The 14,050-nt window shown below is 40.2% G+C and overlaps 1 protein-coding gene across 1 annotated transcript; it reads right to left on the bottom strand.

The window, feature by feature from the left end:
* Window positions 1-7,106: 7,106 nt before the first annotated feature.
* CIMIP5 (ciliary microtubule inner protein 5) lies at window positions 7,107-10,539 on the bottom strand. Its single transcript, XM_074538611.1, is given in 6 exon segments — window positions 7,107-7,162; window positions 7,165-7,295; window positions 7,924-7,962; window positions 10,257-10,295; window positions 10,297-10,395; window positions 10,397-10,539. Coding segments are annotated over 6 exon segments (507 nt in total).
* Window positions 10,540-14,050: the final 3,511 nt, after the last annotated feature.

The following is a 14,050-nucleotide window of genomic DNA, read 5'->3' on the forward strand; positions in this document are numbered from 1 at the left end:
TTTTTGTGGGCCATCAAGAGCATTCTTTTTTGACCCCAATGCTGGATTTGTTACTCAAAAACAAAGGAAGGAATTGAAGGTAAAGGGCAGCCTTGGCATTAGTGACTCCAGGACCTTAGAATTAAGACCCCAAGAGAAATAAGGAAGACAAATAGTAGAATAAAGATTCTGGCCTTCAGAAGAACAGAATTTGTCTTGTTTGGGAAATTGGTTTGTCAGGACCTCTCAGGAACATGCAGTGGCAGCAATGGAGACCAGGAGGGTGCATTGAAACTCAAGAGAACATGCTCACAGAACAAAAACTGGCTCGTCTGGTGAGCTGGAACTCAGGCAGGCAGGGAAGCAGCTTGGCTGATCCAGCAGTGCTTCTCTGAACTCAAACTCCAAAAAGGGAGGGCTGGAAAGATGGAAACAGGTAAGAGGCACCCAGGTGTAAGGGAACGGAGTTGAACACTGGAACAGTGGCCCAGAGAGGCTCTGACATCTCTATCTATAGAGATTTTCACAACTGAGCAGGACAAGGTCCTGAGCAACCTGGTTTGACATCAGCTTTGGCCTTGCTTTGAGCAGGGGCTTGGCCTTGAGGCCTCCAGAGGTGCCTTCTGGCCACATGACTGTGATTTCCTGTACTTCAGTCCTTATGCAAGCTGCGTATTTGAGGCTCCATTCTGCCACCAGACACATTAAGATTAAGACAAGCTAAAAATTATCAAGACGTTAAAACAAATTGAAAAAGGATGAATGCTGTGATTTTAGGTACTGTTCACTTTTGATTGTCTTTTCTGAACACTTGTAGTGCCCAAGGACTGCGAGCTTTACTGGTGAGTAGTAGACTGATGCTCTGTGATAAAAGCTCACCTTGAGGAGGAGGTTATCTCTGTGCTAAGGCTCCTTGGTGGCACAATGACACTGCTTCAACTCTGATCTGAAGGTCCTTCTCTTACTAAAGAAGTCCAATGGATCCCTGTGTGCTTCGTGTTTGTGGTTATGTTGCACAAATGTGTGTGACACGAGTATTAAATAAACAGTGGAGGTTGCGTGTAGTTTGTTGGTTCTGTCTGCAGTGTGTTGTATATATTTGTGGGAACTGAAAACATGACCTTATTTATATAAGGTTTACTTGAGGTTGGGCTGAACAGAAACATAACAAATTGAATGAAAGTACTATAAGCAAAAAAACCCCAAACCCTCTTGACCCAGTGTTTGGTCTGTGGAATGCTTTTCTGAGTTAACAGAAGGCCTTAAGGCCATTCTGGGTAATGACATTTATCTAAAATAATGTTGCTATCTAAAAAGTAGTACTGAAAGAGCGTAGAATGCCAAACACAGATTTTAAAACCTAACTCAAAAGACTAACAAAGCTAGGATCTGGGAGGAGCAGAAGAGCAGGAAAATACCCTAACTAGTGTCCGTATTAGAAAATCTGCATTGAGCTTGTAGCCCAGAGAGGAGGTTTAGCTGCAGCTTTTGGATCAGGAACTGATATTGTTCTAGATCCATGCTTACACCTGATTTACCCAAAGAGGAGGCTCCAGCAAGAGTTAAGAGCATGAGTATATAAGGGCAGCAGCCCTTGCTAAGGTCCTGGTGAGTGATGCCTCCTGCACTCCTGCTAAATATCTTAAGATTCTCCCAGAGGGTGCAAATGGATCTGCCAGCACTGAGGAGCAGCTACAGTTACAATCATGTTTATTCCAGCAAAGATCATCATCTCACTGGGTCTGAAACACTGCCAGGTGTGGGTTTCACTCTGGCCTTTGTAGGGCTTTTTATGTATCTCTATGGAAACACAGTGCTAGCAATGTGTCAGCATTCCATTAAGTTTTGAGGTAGAGAGTTGATGTAAACACTGTGTTTTCAGTCTATCTGGCTTTAAAGAGACATAACAGAGTAACTGCTAAATAAGCATTGTGATAGCTGCAGGTGGTTCTAGGCTACATCTTTGGTTTGTTTTTCGTTCTCAGCAACACCTGCAGCTGACATGAGAGTTACTGAATGGAAAATCTGTTAATTCACAGGTCATATAAAATATGTCCAGTGATGATATTTGGTTATTAGTAACTGGGCAAAGTGAACCCACAGTTTTAAGTCATATAGTGATCAGGTCATAGAGTAAACCCGAATGTCATCATTTTTATATTTATTGTGCCAGTTTATTTGAACATTACTTCTTAATGCAATTTATCAATCATTATATGCCAGCTGAGACTTTCCTGTGGGTTAAGAGACAGTTAATAGAAATTTGCAGTAGTTTTGCTCCATCAACCTGGCATAAAGGCCTTGTGCTGACATGAGGCTTTGCCAGACACTTGGAAATTCCATTTTTAAGTGCTGGCAGTTGTGCAGATATGTAGGTTCACACAGCTTTGGAGAGGTCACGAGCTGAAGTCAGTCAGTCTATTCCCTGTGACAGAAGAGGGCTGTGGGCAGGCCTGTGCCAGCACCTCTTCAGCTTTCAGCAGAATTCCCAAGTTACATGGAGACCCATCTGTCCTTCATTGACACAAACATGAAGTTTTCTGAAGAAGGAAAACATATCTGACATGGATTCAGACTAGCAAGTGGAGTTTTTAAGGGTAGCATTCAGATTTAGGAAGGTTTTAGTGGTTTGTATCTGTACAGGATTTAGGAAATGCAACTTGAGGCCCTGACAGATTATGTTTTGGTTTCTAAAACCAACAAGACAAAAAATGCCCCACTTTAGAAAACTGTTTTCTGATTTAGTTTCTGAAAATAAATTTATTTCTTTGAGAAGCTGAGCAATGTGAATATGTATGCACATACTGCATGCAAACAGATGATGCCTTGTCAGCATCATCATATGTCTCACAGCATAATGAGACCTTTGTAGGAAAACCTGGGTTTTTTTTTTTTTTTTACTTTAAAGTAATCTAAAGGTCAATAAACAGTTTTAAATACAGTTTCTAAGAAACAACTGGATTAACAATCATAAAAAAATCTTATTATATGAAACTTTATAATTTAGGTGCCATCTGGGAACTATATACAAAGACTGTTCTAAAAGCACAAGAAACATAGATTTATATGAACTTACGTATGTTATGTTTTTTAAAAATTTATTTCACACTTTTTAAATTTAAATGAACTCAAAATGAGAACACACAAAATCCAGATGTACTGGAAACATGTTCACATTATAAATATTATAACTATACTCAAAAAGATAGAAGAGAAAGCAGTATATAACTAAGGGAAGAACTAAATCAATATAGCTACCCACTTGTGCCTGAAAGAAATAAAGAAAATGAATTCTCTAAACATGGATAATCCCTTATTTGAGATCTGGCAACAAAAGGGAAGCTTATAAAACTGAAGCCCAAGTGATACACCATAAGAATGCTTTACAAGTAACTTACCACACAGTTTAATATCTACACAGTCTCTTTGATAAATATAATTTCCACTGATTATTTACAGAATTCACTACTAATGTAAGCTAAGTCAATCTTTCTAAAACACTCTGCTTACATAAATAAGGATTAGTTGGCAAAGTTAATTACTGTAAAAGAAAAATTACTGCTAAACTTGGGATGAAATTGGAGTCTAGAGATTTTCTGTTTGCTGCCTTCTACTTGCAGGTGCTAAGGCAGTTTTTATTAGGACCCTGGATATTCCCAAAAGGTCTCTTCTGGAGGTTGCTGTACATGGAGAGGCCCAAACTAACTTTGGAATTGTAATGCTGGAGAGCTAATTGCATTGACATAATTTATGTGTAATTATTAGGGAAAGTGCAATAATTTAACAAAATCTGATGTCCAGTTCTACACAATGTTCCCATATCACACAGATTATCTGATCTATTCCACGTAGGAAAGTTTGGTTCTCAAGACATTCCCCCTTAATCATTAAAATGTCAAAATGCTAAAGGGTTGTGATTGATTTCAAAGGGAAATAGGAATGAATTGGAGTTCTGTGGTGAACAGAGCTGGTCCTATCCAGTTGTTGCCCACTAGTATTTTAGAGTAATTTCAATTAGCTTGAACTCTGACCCAGAAAGTCAAGATATTGGCTTAATTGCACATAAAAAGAGTCAACAGTTGTGGGTTGCTGTGATCTCACAACAAGGAACAGAGCTACATTTTCCAAGGTTGGACTCTTTGACAATTAAGCCCAAAATTATTGCATACTTTGGCTCCTTTTCAGGTATTCCTACAGAGTTTCCAGTTGAGATCTGTTGGCCTGGAGTGACCTTGCAAGGGAGTACACAGCAGAGGGGCGTGCAGGGCTTTTCCTGTGCTGTACACATGTCACCACTGCACGTCCCCACTTCAAGAAACGCCTGGCACCTCCATGGCTGCTTCATCTGATTCAGGACACAGGACTAGATGTTTTTACTAAAGACTTCATAAATTAAAAAAAAAAAAATTGGTTGTTGCCTTTCACAGACATGACATAATATGTTCTTTGAGAAGTGTCCTTATGTGGCTGTCAGGAGGGCACTTAAGCCTCTCAGATGTGTGTCACTAAAAGAGACACATCTTGACTTCATGAAAAGTATTTTATATGAGTAGTTAGAAGAATTAAAAATATATTTCAATCAAAAAAGTGACTAATCTGTATTTTAGAGGTAAAATCTATTTAAGCCTGATAAAATGGGAATTTGAAAAAATTATTTGTGAATGTTTTTGAAAAATTATTTTTGCAAAATATGTTCTGTTCCCAGCAGCTCTGGTTAGTCATACAATTGGTGAAAAGCTCTTTAGAGAGCAATTCAATTTATACAATAAAAAACAAACACTATTAAATACATCCCTCCTGATGGATGTGTGTATTTAGCCTTCAAATGTGGAGATCCCTCAGGGAATCCATTTCATGCTGTATTATCCTTACTACTAGCTTCTCAAAAAGTTAATGTGATTCTTCCATGCTAAAACTTAAGCTTGTTATTATTGCTGCTGCCTCACACTCCCTCAAAGTGCAAATTACTTGTTTTCTTACTCCAGAGATGCACACATATCTAAGGACTGCTATCCTCTTCCAAGACAGCTTTTTTCCCTTCAGGTTAAAAGTTTAACAGTCTTTTTAACATTTCCTTATATGACATGTCTTCCCATACTCCAGTTGCCATCGCTGCTTCTCTAGGCTCTGATTAGCAGCCCACATCTTTAGGGTAAGATGTGGAAGGTCTTGTCAAAAACCAGAAGTGCTTCAGTTGAGACAATGCTGCTTCTAAGTGAAGTGGGAGGATTAAATCATGCACTGCTTAGACCATCCTCTTGCCCTCCAGTTTGCAGGAACTCTCTGGGAGAAGGATTCTCTGGATTCACACACAGTAAACAGAGTCAAGAATCTGGAATTATTCAATGTCATTAAAAAGGCACTAAGCACTGCCTTAGTATCCTTTCTGGTGGATTACTTGATGTAGAGTGAGTGCCATCTGGAGGTTAGGAGACATGGAGCTCTGTAGGCTTTCATGCTGGAAAACAAAATCCCCTAGGTTTACAATGAAATGTTCTTACATGAGTAGGAGCTCGAGCCTGACAGATACTGGGCATACAGCACTCAGTGAAAAGTTTGTGACCCAGAGTAAGGCATGCAAGGGCAATGTCTCTTGCTGTTATGCAATCACCAGAAAATGTCTAACCTCTGAGTGGCCTGTGCAGTTTCAGAAAAAGCTCTGGACAGCACAAGGACAAGAAAAGTCTTGATCTGCTCTTTCCTCTCCTGCTTTCAGGAGACAAATGAGTTCTTGGTGCAGTTTTCTGCTCACAGGAGTCAGCAGAAAGCGTTTCAGATGAACAAGAAATTTTAAAAGAATGGTTCCCATTTGGTATGTCTGAACTCAGTTCTCCATCATCATTCATGTCTGCACAGAGTGGAATCAGCCTTCCTCACCTGGGCTGGTTGCATGACGTGGTCTGCCTTCTTTAGGTGACTTAGTTGTTGTCTTGAAAGCCCTGATCTTTCAATTCTCACTGTGTTGAGGAAGCCAAGAGGAGAACCACTTGGAAGTCGTGACTTTGGGGGATGGGACCTGGCTCACCTTGCTACAGTGCCTTCTTTTTTGCCTGAGACTGCTTGGATCAGTGATCACACTGGTCACAGTGGTCACCTTGTTTGCTGAGCTGACTTCTGCCACAGAAGTCTAATCATAAAAACAAATAGCTTTAATTGCAGAGCATGAGTGCACACATCTCCATCTCAGTCTGGTGAGAGACTGCAGCCCGTTGTGTCAAGACAATGCTAATGGCTTCTGTGTTGAGCTCCACTTAGGCCTGAGCATGATCCTGCAGAAGTTACATACAGCTTAAAGGACAGATATTGAGTGTCTCTCCCCATGCTCTGCTCCTTGCAGATTTTTCCCTACAGAACAGCAGGCCCTAAAGTTTCAAGCTATATAATGAAGATGCACTAGCTGAACAGGTTTTTCGTATTGTGTTGATTTAGCTTGAGGATAGTTTCCCTGGGCAACCACAGATTTTAGGGACTGAACCTGTTAAATTCAAGGTTGACAATCCTGAGGGTGTAAAATAGGTTGCTGAGCCAACACGCCTTCAGAGCAAAATGTGAAAGCCTGCTTCCTTGTCAATGAGTTTCCATCAGTTAAACCAGGAAAAAAAGCATAAGGGAAATGAATTGAAGAGCAGCAAATCCACAGAAATAAAAATGAAAACTAGTGTGAAAAATATTTGGTCTCCCTCCCTCAGCAGAAGTGGTGAAAAGCACAGAGCATGTCTCACGTGCTTAAGTATTATTCTTTAGAGCAAGTTTAAACATGCAGATGACAGAAGCTGATGAATCCTTGTCTAACTACATGAAATGCAGCAAGCTCCTGTATTTTTGACATGCTGGCTTCCAGAACTGAAAGTGTGTTTTTTATGTTGTAACTCATCTGAGCAGACCTCTATTGTTTGTCAGGAGATAAAATTCAGGAAGAAATGGTCTTTTGTCTGTAACCTCATTCTTTCAGATATTAGTGGCATCCTTACTGTAGATTTGCATGGGAGCATAGATGAGATCTGTAGTGCTGTCTGCATATGGCACCCAAAATACGAAGAGGATCATCTATTATGGCATTGTTGGACCAGATCTGTTTTTACCCTTGAAAGAACTTGCTTTGTTGCTGTTCTATTGTTACTGAAGCACTAAGAAAGCTGGAGCTCACCCTCAAGTTTCCTCTTTCGTGCAGCACTGCTGAAGAATTCATATTTACCAGAGCCCTGCCAAGATCAGTATTCATTTGGCTGCCAGTAGTTTGGTTGGTTGAGTTGGGAACTTTGCTTGAGAACACAGACATACAATTTGGCAGTGGCTTCTGCTTCTTTCTCTTACCCTGGATAAAACAAAGACCATAATAATTTTCAAAATTGAAAGAATTGCTTCTTACAAAAGTACAACTTACTGAAATCATTTGTAATATCAGCACTTATAATATCAGCACTTCTGCTTTTGAAATTAGAATTTAAATGTACTTAAATATATCATGCTGAATGTACATGAAAGTGTTGTAGAAATAAAGCAAAACAATTAGGAGGTTTTTTTGCCCTGTTGTCTTATGATAGGATAACTGAGGGAAATGAATAATTTTAAAATGTGTTGCATTAAATGTTATCTGGGACAGAAGTTACCCAGCTCTAGAACGGTTGTGATGTGGGAGGTTTTTTCTTTTATTTTTAGTAAGTGGTTTGGGTTTCAGCAGATGATTATCTTACAAATTTGCTCCTAGGAAGTTGATTCTTCCAGCACCTGTCTTTTTGCCAAGTTGTTAACATTAAAACAGATTGAACACACATAGGTAGCAGGGAAAAACATTTCAGCTCTTTTATTTTTCCTAAAGATTATAGTAGTAAAAAATTTGCCAATAATGCCTAGGTATGCTTCAAGTTGAAATATTAGCCTAGCTCAAATTGATGAAAACTAAAAAGAGCATGGGGACAGTTAAATGTCTGTTCAAAACTCAACATTTAGTCACGGTCCTTTAGGAAACTCCAGATCTGGTGCCTTGGAATAGAAGTAAAAAATACAGTGTAAAATTTTTTATCTTTAAATAAATTGCTTAATGCTGATCATAATTGAATGCCTGTTTAACTGCTTAGTTTGACACGTACAGCCCAGCTCTTATACCTGCAGATTCCTTGTACTAGAAGCTATCTTTTTGGGGGTGGAGCCCAGGGTTTTCTTTTCATACTATATGAGGAGTGGGTGTTATTTTTGCTAAGGGAAGGTGAGAATACCAAGTCCACAATGCTTTGTGCAAATGCAAATAAATTATTCATGTCCTGAGTTACTCTAGAAAACATTTGTCCAATGCCTTGAGCAAGACACAGCATCTTATTTTTGAAATGACCAATACTTTTCTGGCAGAAGGCCCTGATAGTAGCTCCCAGAGCCATATTGCTGCAGGCAGACATCCATGGGAGTATTCTGTGCAGATAGGCAGCTGTGCTGGGAGCACATGGAGTCAGAAGAGACCTGAGTTTTGCATTTCAGCTCTGTTCTATACCTGGTGTGGGACTGCAGGGCAAGTCCTTTGATTTTCTGTCCTTTGCTTTCCTCGGCCTGAAATAGAGAAAACATCAGTTCACCCACTATTGTAAGAGGAGTGTGAGTCAAGAGAGGAAACAGTTCTGTACAGCTGTGTCTGCTGCAGGGCTCAAGGGACACCTGGGTAGGCTCTGAGCTGCCCACGTGTGCTGCATCTAAGCTCATCAAACTGGTGCTGGAGTGTGAGTCCTTCTGAGCTGAGCTTGTCTGTACAGCAAAGCCTTGTACCATGTGGAGCCAGGAGCAATGGATTTCTGCGCTGCACTCCCCTGTCCAGTGCAGATATGCCCCAGGTGCAAATAAAATCTAATTTATGACTGTTCTGTCTGTCACTATGTGTCTTGGTATACCAGCACAGCACTGAGATCCTAGAATTTTATATCTTATATGCAGCCATTATTTGAGCGTTATCAGGTTTGGGTGCTATTGGATTGTGCTGATTAGTGAGAAATGTCATGGTCTCAGGCACTGCCCTACATCTGCTTCAAGTCAGACCATTTAATGCATACCAGCCTTTCTCCATCACTGTTTTTGGGACAGGAATGTGGAAGTGAAGGACAGTCCCCTGCAGGTTGTTGGGTGTGTAGTTTGATGAATCCATCTTTAGGCATCTGATTCCTCACAAGCCTGTCCTACCTTTTTGCAAGAGTTTCTTCATAGCTAAAACTGGAAAGCAGAACATGCATCAGCTGTATGATGTGTTACATTACACATGAAAGTGAGTTTGCACCAATATTCATGGCTGTTAATCCCAGGGACAGGCACAGAGTCCTTCCTGCTGCCTTAGCTTGGGAATGAGTATGGAACAGGCTGAGCCTGTTGTGCAAGAGTCTGTGTGTCCCAGCAGAACTGGGAAAGAGTAACATTGCCCTGGCTTTGCATGCGTCACAGTCCTGGCATCAGCCTGTTCTTCCAGTAAACAGAGCCAGGCAAGACTGCAAACTGCAAATTTCTCTGGGGAAATCAGGGCTGGGATCTCTATCTCCTTTGGAAGGCTGAAGAGGGTGAAGGTTTTCGGGTGGTTTCGTTTCCCATTTTAGAAAATCCCAAGAGTGATACTCTTTTTCTTCCCTTTCCTGTAGCTTGGTCAGTCTGCAGCTGGAAATGGAGCTGAATTTAATTTTACCAAGAATATTCTTCTAATAGACATACTGATGATGGATACTGAAGTATAAACATAAACACTTACTCAAGATATGTGGCAGAGACAGGATCTCAATTTCGGGTTCCTTTGGGTCACTGGTGTGTACACAGCCAAAGCTTAGGCTGTACGTGTGCAGCAGTCCGCTGAAATACCATAACAAAGGGGCAAGTTCACTAGATTTACAGACTGGGAATACAAAATTGTATTTTGGCAGAACACTCTGTTCAGCTTCCATTTCAGCCATTTCCAAGAGTATGAGAAGAGGTGATAATATCACTGTGTCTGCAATAAATTATAAAGCTTGGCACTTTTATGTCTTCATTGTGGAAATCTCTAAAAGCTAAAAGATACTTAGCATGCAGTTCTTTGCATCGATTTTCAGCTTAAGCCCAGCATGCTGGAGATATTAGGACAGATTTTGTCCAGTGAAGGAGAGCAGGATAATGTAACCCTAGAAAGGAAGGTATTAGGATCTGATCCAAAGTCCCTGCAGCAGCAAATTTTGTTTGATAGTGTTGGCTTTGGATCAAGCCCTTATGCTGTCAGGGACTATCGGGACCATTGTCAAGACAAGCCAAAGAGGCATGAACTGGAACAAGTGACTTACCAGATTCTCCTTCCCCTCTGTTCAGCCTCCACAGACTCTCCAGATCTTATCCTGTTGGACCTGGTCTACCTGCTTGTCTGCCCAGGCCCAGTGGCCAATTGTGCAGTGGTTGCCAGTTCTGCTCAGCTGGGTGCTGCTATGACACACAAGGAGCTGGGGCTGGTTGCCCCAGAGGTGTGGTTCCTGTTTGCTGAGACCTAACCAAAGTATTTCTCCTGATTCCAGAACCCCTTTCCAGCTTGTCTATTTTGAGACTCACCATATACCAAGCCTTTTTAGCCATATTGTGACTTCTCAGAAAGTGAAACCTATTCTTGTTTGCACTTTCAAAGTTCCTTTTCTCCTAACATTTTCTTTCAGCTGCTGAAAATGAACATGCACAGAAAAGAACATGCACAACAGCACTGACAGGCAGTGCTCAGCACTGGTTTACTTCCCTCTTATTTAATGCCCCTTTCCTACTGCTTTATGTTGCATCATTGCTTGAGTGCTGTCGGGGTCTTCATGGTAACAGCAGCTTCATAAGTGACTGTAATTGGAAGCAATGGGATCTCCAGATGTAGCCAGCAAACTCTTAGCTTGCAAGGTGATTACAGTGACTGAAGCTGAGATCAGCCTCTATTCAAAATCCTCAGAACAATAAAGTCTGGTTTAATAGCAAAGGCTGCTGTGGAGATTGCTGCTGAGTAGTCAGGAGGACTTTTGTTGGTTATGTAGCAGAAGCAAAAGCTTCTGAAAGCTGCTGGTTTCCCTGTGTGTTTGCTGTCTCTATTGGAAACGTCTGACTTGTGAATATATACTAGAAGAGGAGCAGAGACCCAGTGTGACAGCTGCTGGGGCCTTGAACTCTGTTTGGGGCAGAGATGTTTGGTTAAAATTAAGTGTTTCAAGGAATCTGTTCTGAAAGCTTCATATTTTCAAGTTTAAAAAATTCTTTTCTAAGCACTTGGAGAGTTCCGCAGAAGGTATTAAGCAACTATGAGAAGGTTTTAAGTAACTATAAAGGGTCATTAGTATAAAAAGTGAGAATTTTCAAAACAGTGTCCAAAATGTCAGTGTTTGTCTTTGCAGTCGGCCTGTTAGGCTTCTGTGGGATGAACTTTCTTCCTCAAGTATTTGTGACCTTGCAGGAAAACAGAGTATTTAAAGTATAAATTTCCTCTGAAATTCTTGACTGACTTGTTTTTGAGTAGTGTGGATTAGTTCCAGATGAATTCTATCCTCTTGTTTCATCTTTCTGGTAAATGCTAATGAACTTTGAATCTACTTCTTCAGGGGGACTTTGGCAAACTTATTTGCTTGCAGTATTAGGAAACATACTGAATTTGGCAGATAATTTCTTTAACAGTAGTTACAATTATACAACAATCCAAACACTTCATGTAGACAAGTTGAGCAAAAAATACTTCTACAATTCTACAATAATTTTTGAAAAATTATTCTGAATTTGAAGATTATGGTAACTTAAGAAAAGGTAAATTCCACCTATAACTCCTATGTTTGCTTTGTTTTTTAATTAAATTTTAGTAGGCTTTTTGTTTATTTGCTATTTATCTGAGATAATTGAAATATGAATAGTTCAATAGTTTCATCTCTTTCAGCCAAAAAGAAAAAGAAGTCATGTAGCCACGTAGCATTGTCATGGAGTGAAGAAATTTAGTGCTCTTCAGCCTGGGTAGTAGTTGTCCCTGTTCCTCTTGTGAAATCTGCTTATCCGGTTGCATTTGGTCCAGGGTCCTCTCCAAATTGGAGTGTGTGCAGCTGGTTGGAGAACAGTGTTTTAGCAGTATCTGATTGCTTTAAAAGGAATCTGAGGCACATTTGGCATGGGATTTTATCTCCTGAAAGGATGCTGATGGAAAGTCTGTTCCTCTTAATTCTTGTGTACAAAGTTCCCGTATCAGATTGAATTTTAATTCTGATAATTCTTCAAGTCAGTTTCTGCAAATTAAACAATAATAAGGTAAAACTGTTGTTGTACTGAGGTTAGCCTCCAAGTGACTATCAGCTACCAAATAAACTGGACAGAAAGATTACAAGCATGTGTTTTAAGTCTATGCCATTGAGTGATGTCAGCAGACCTGGCACAGATACTGAACTGTTTTCCCTCATTGTTCCCATTTGCCAGTTTAGCATTTTATTTGCTCATTTGAATTGGTACAACTGATTTACTGTGAACACCTTTTCATGATGTAGGTTAATGTTTATTGTGACTTCATGCCACATACATCAATCTAAACTGATTAGAACATCTTGATTTTTTCTGGCTGGGGATATGAAACTTGAAAAATAATTATGAGTGTCACTGTCAAAGATGGCCTTTGCTTAGAAGTATGTTTTGTGATTAATTAATCTGACAAGCAAGTGTCAGGGCCTGTCATTTTGAAGAAGAACTTGACTGAGGTTGGTATTTTGGTTTTTCAAGACAAGTGATAATATGCACTACAAATTCATCTGGCAGAAATATGGCAGTTATTTCCTTTGAGTCAAAAGAAAAGATGCCTAGAGAGGCTTTTTATAGAGGGAAAATTGCAGACAAAACCTTTTTATTTGACCACAAGAGGGTATTGCAGTATCAGTTATGCAAGACTTCAACTAATGTTTACCTTTTTCTGCTCTGACTTATTTTTAAGATACATATTTCTCAAAACTGATCATTTAAATTAGATAGTAGTTAAGAAAATCAGGTTTTGTATGCCAGTATTTGATGTCCTTGTCCAAGGGCAATTTCTGAGTTGGTTTTTCCTAAAATTTATAGTAAAAGTTTTTTAACACCTTAGAGGTTCCCTTCATTGGATAACAGAGACTTAGACAGTTACTCTGAAACAATGAAAAACTTCATGGAAATGGCTTGCAAGGACACATCAATCACATCAGAGAAATACTAACAGGAGATGAATGTGTTGCTGCTTTGTCTGGAAGTGCCCATTGGTCCAGGATGGGAGCTGGCACAGTCAGTGAGACTCTGATCTGATTTTTCCATGTGATTTACTTGAAGGAATAAGTTCTGAAATCTTTTTTAGCTCATTTTCCCAATTTTCTCATTTACACCCAATTCTTCTACAATATACATCTGTCCAGGGAAGAATCCCCCAAAGGAGCTCCGGTGGGAAAAGCAGATCCAATCGGCCCCTCCCCCCAACTGGTCTGGGAGGAAAAAAATACCTCCTTGGAGAAAGGTGGAAAAAACCTGTTTATTAAACAATAAAACTAAACAATATCAAACAATGAGACCCCCTTGCCACTCCAAAAGAGATGACAAACTGAGTGTTGCAGCTCACTCAGTCTCTGATCAGTCTCTCCGGTGTTGGAGTTGTCGCAGGCCAGGCCCGGCCCGGTGGGCCACAGCTGCAGCTGCCGGTGCTCTCCTGGGTGTTCAGTCCAGAGCAGTTTCAAGAGGTCCAAAGAAAAGGAAAAAAAAACAGTCCAGGGAACTTCTTTGCCTCAGCTAGCTAACACTAACTAAAAAGCAAAAGAAGAGCTCTGTCCTGTTGTCTGTCCGCAGACAACACAGTCAGGAGCAGGAATGTGGAGGAGGAGTGCAGTGTCTGAAAACAAACTGCGCGCTTCTTCTCTCTCCCCCTTCACTCTCTGGAACACTCTTAAAGGTGCAAAACTTATTATTATTCAACATAAATAGAATGAGACGACTGGGGATAAAAGCATCATATAGTCAACCCAGGACAACATCCAATGTTGAATTGCACTTTTTAAATAACACAATACTGTGTTGCAATACTTCCCTACAAAAGTTGTATATTCTGAACTTTAAGGGCTGTGTTGCCAAATTTTTG

Source organism: Zonotrichia albicollis, chromosome 3 (genome assembly GCF_047830755.1).
Source record: "Zonotrichia albicollis isolate bZonAlb1 chromosome 3, bZonAlb1.hap1, whole genome shotgun sequence".
In the NCBI taxonomy this organism is placed as follows: Eukaryota; Metazoa; Chordata; class Aves; order Passeriformes; family Passerellidae; genus Zonotrichia; species Zonotrichia albicollis.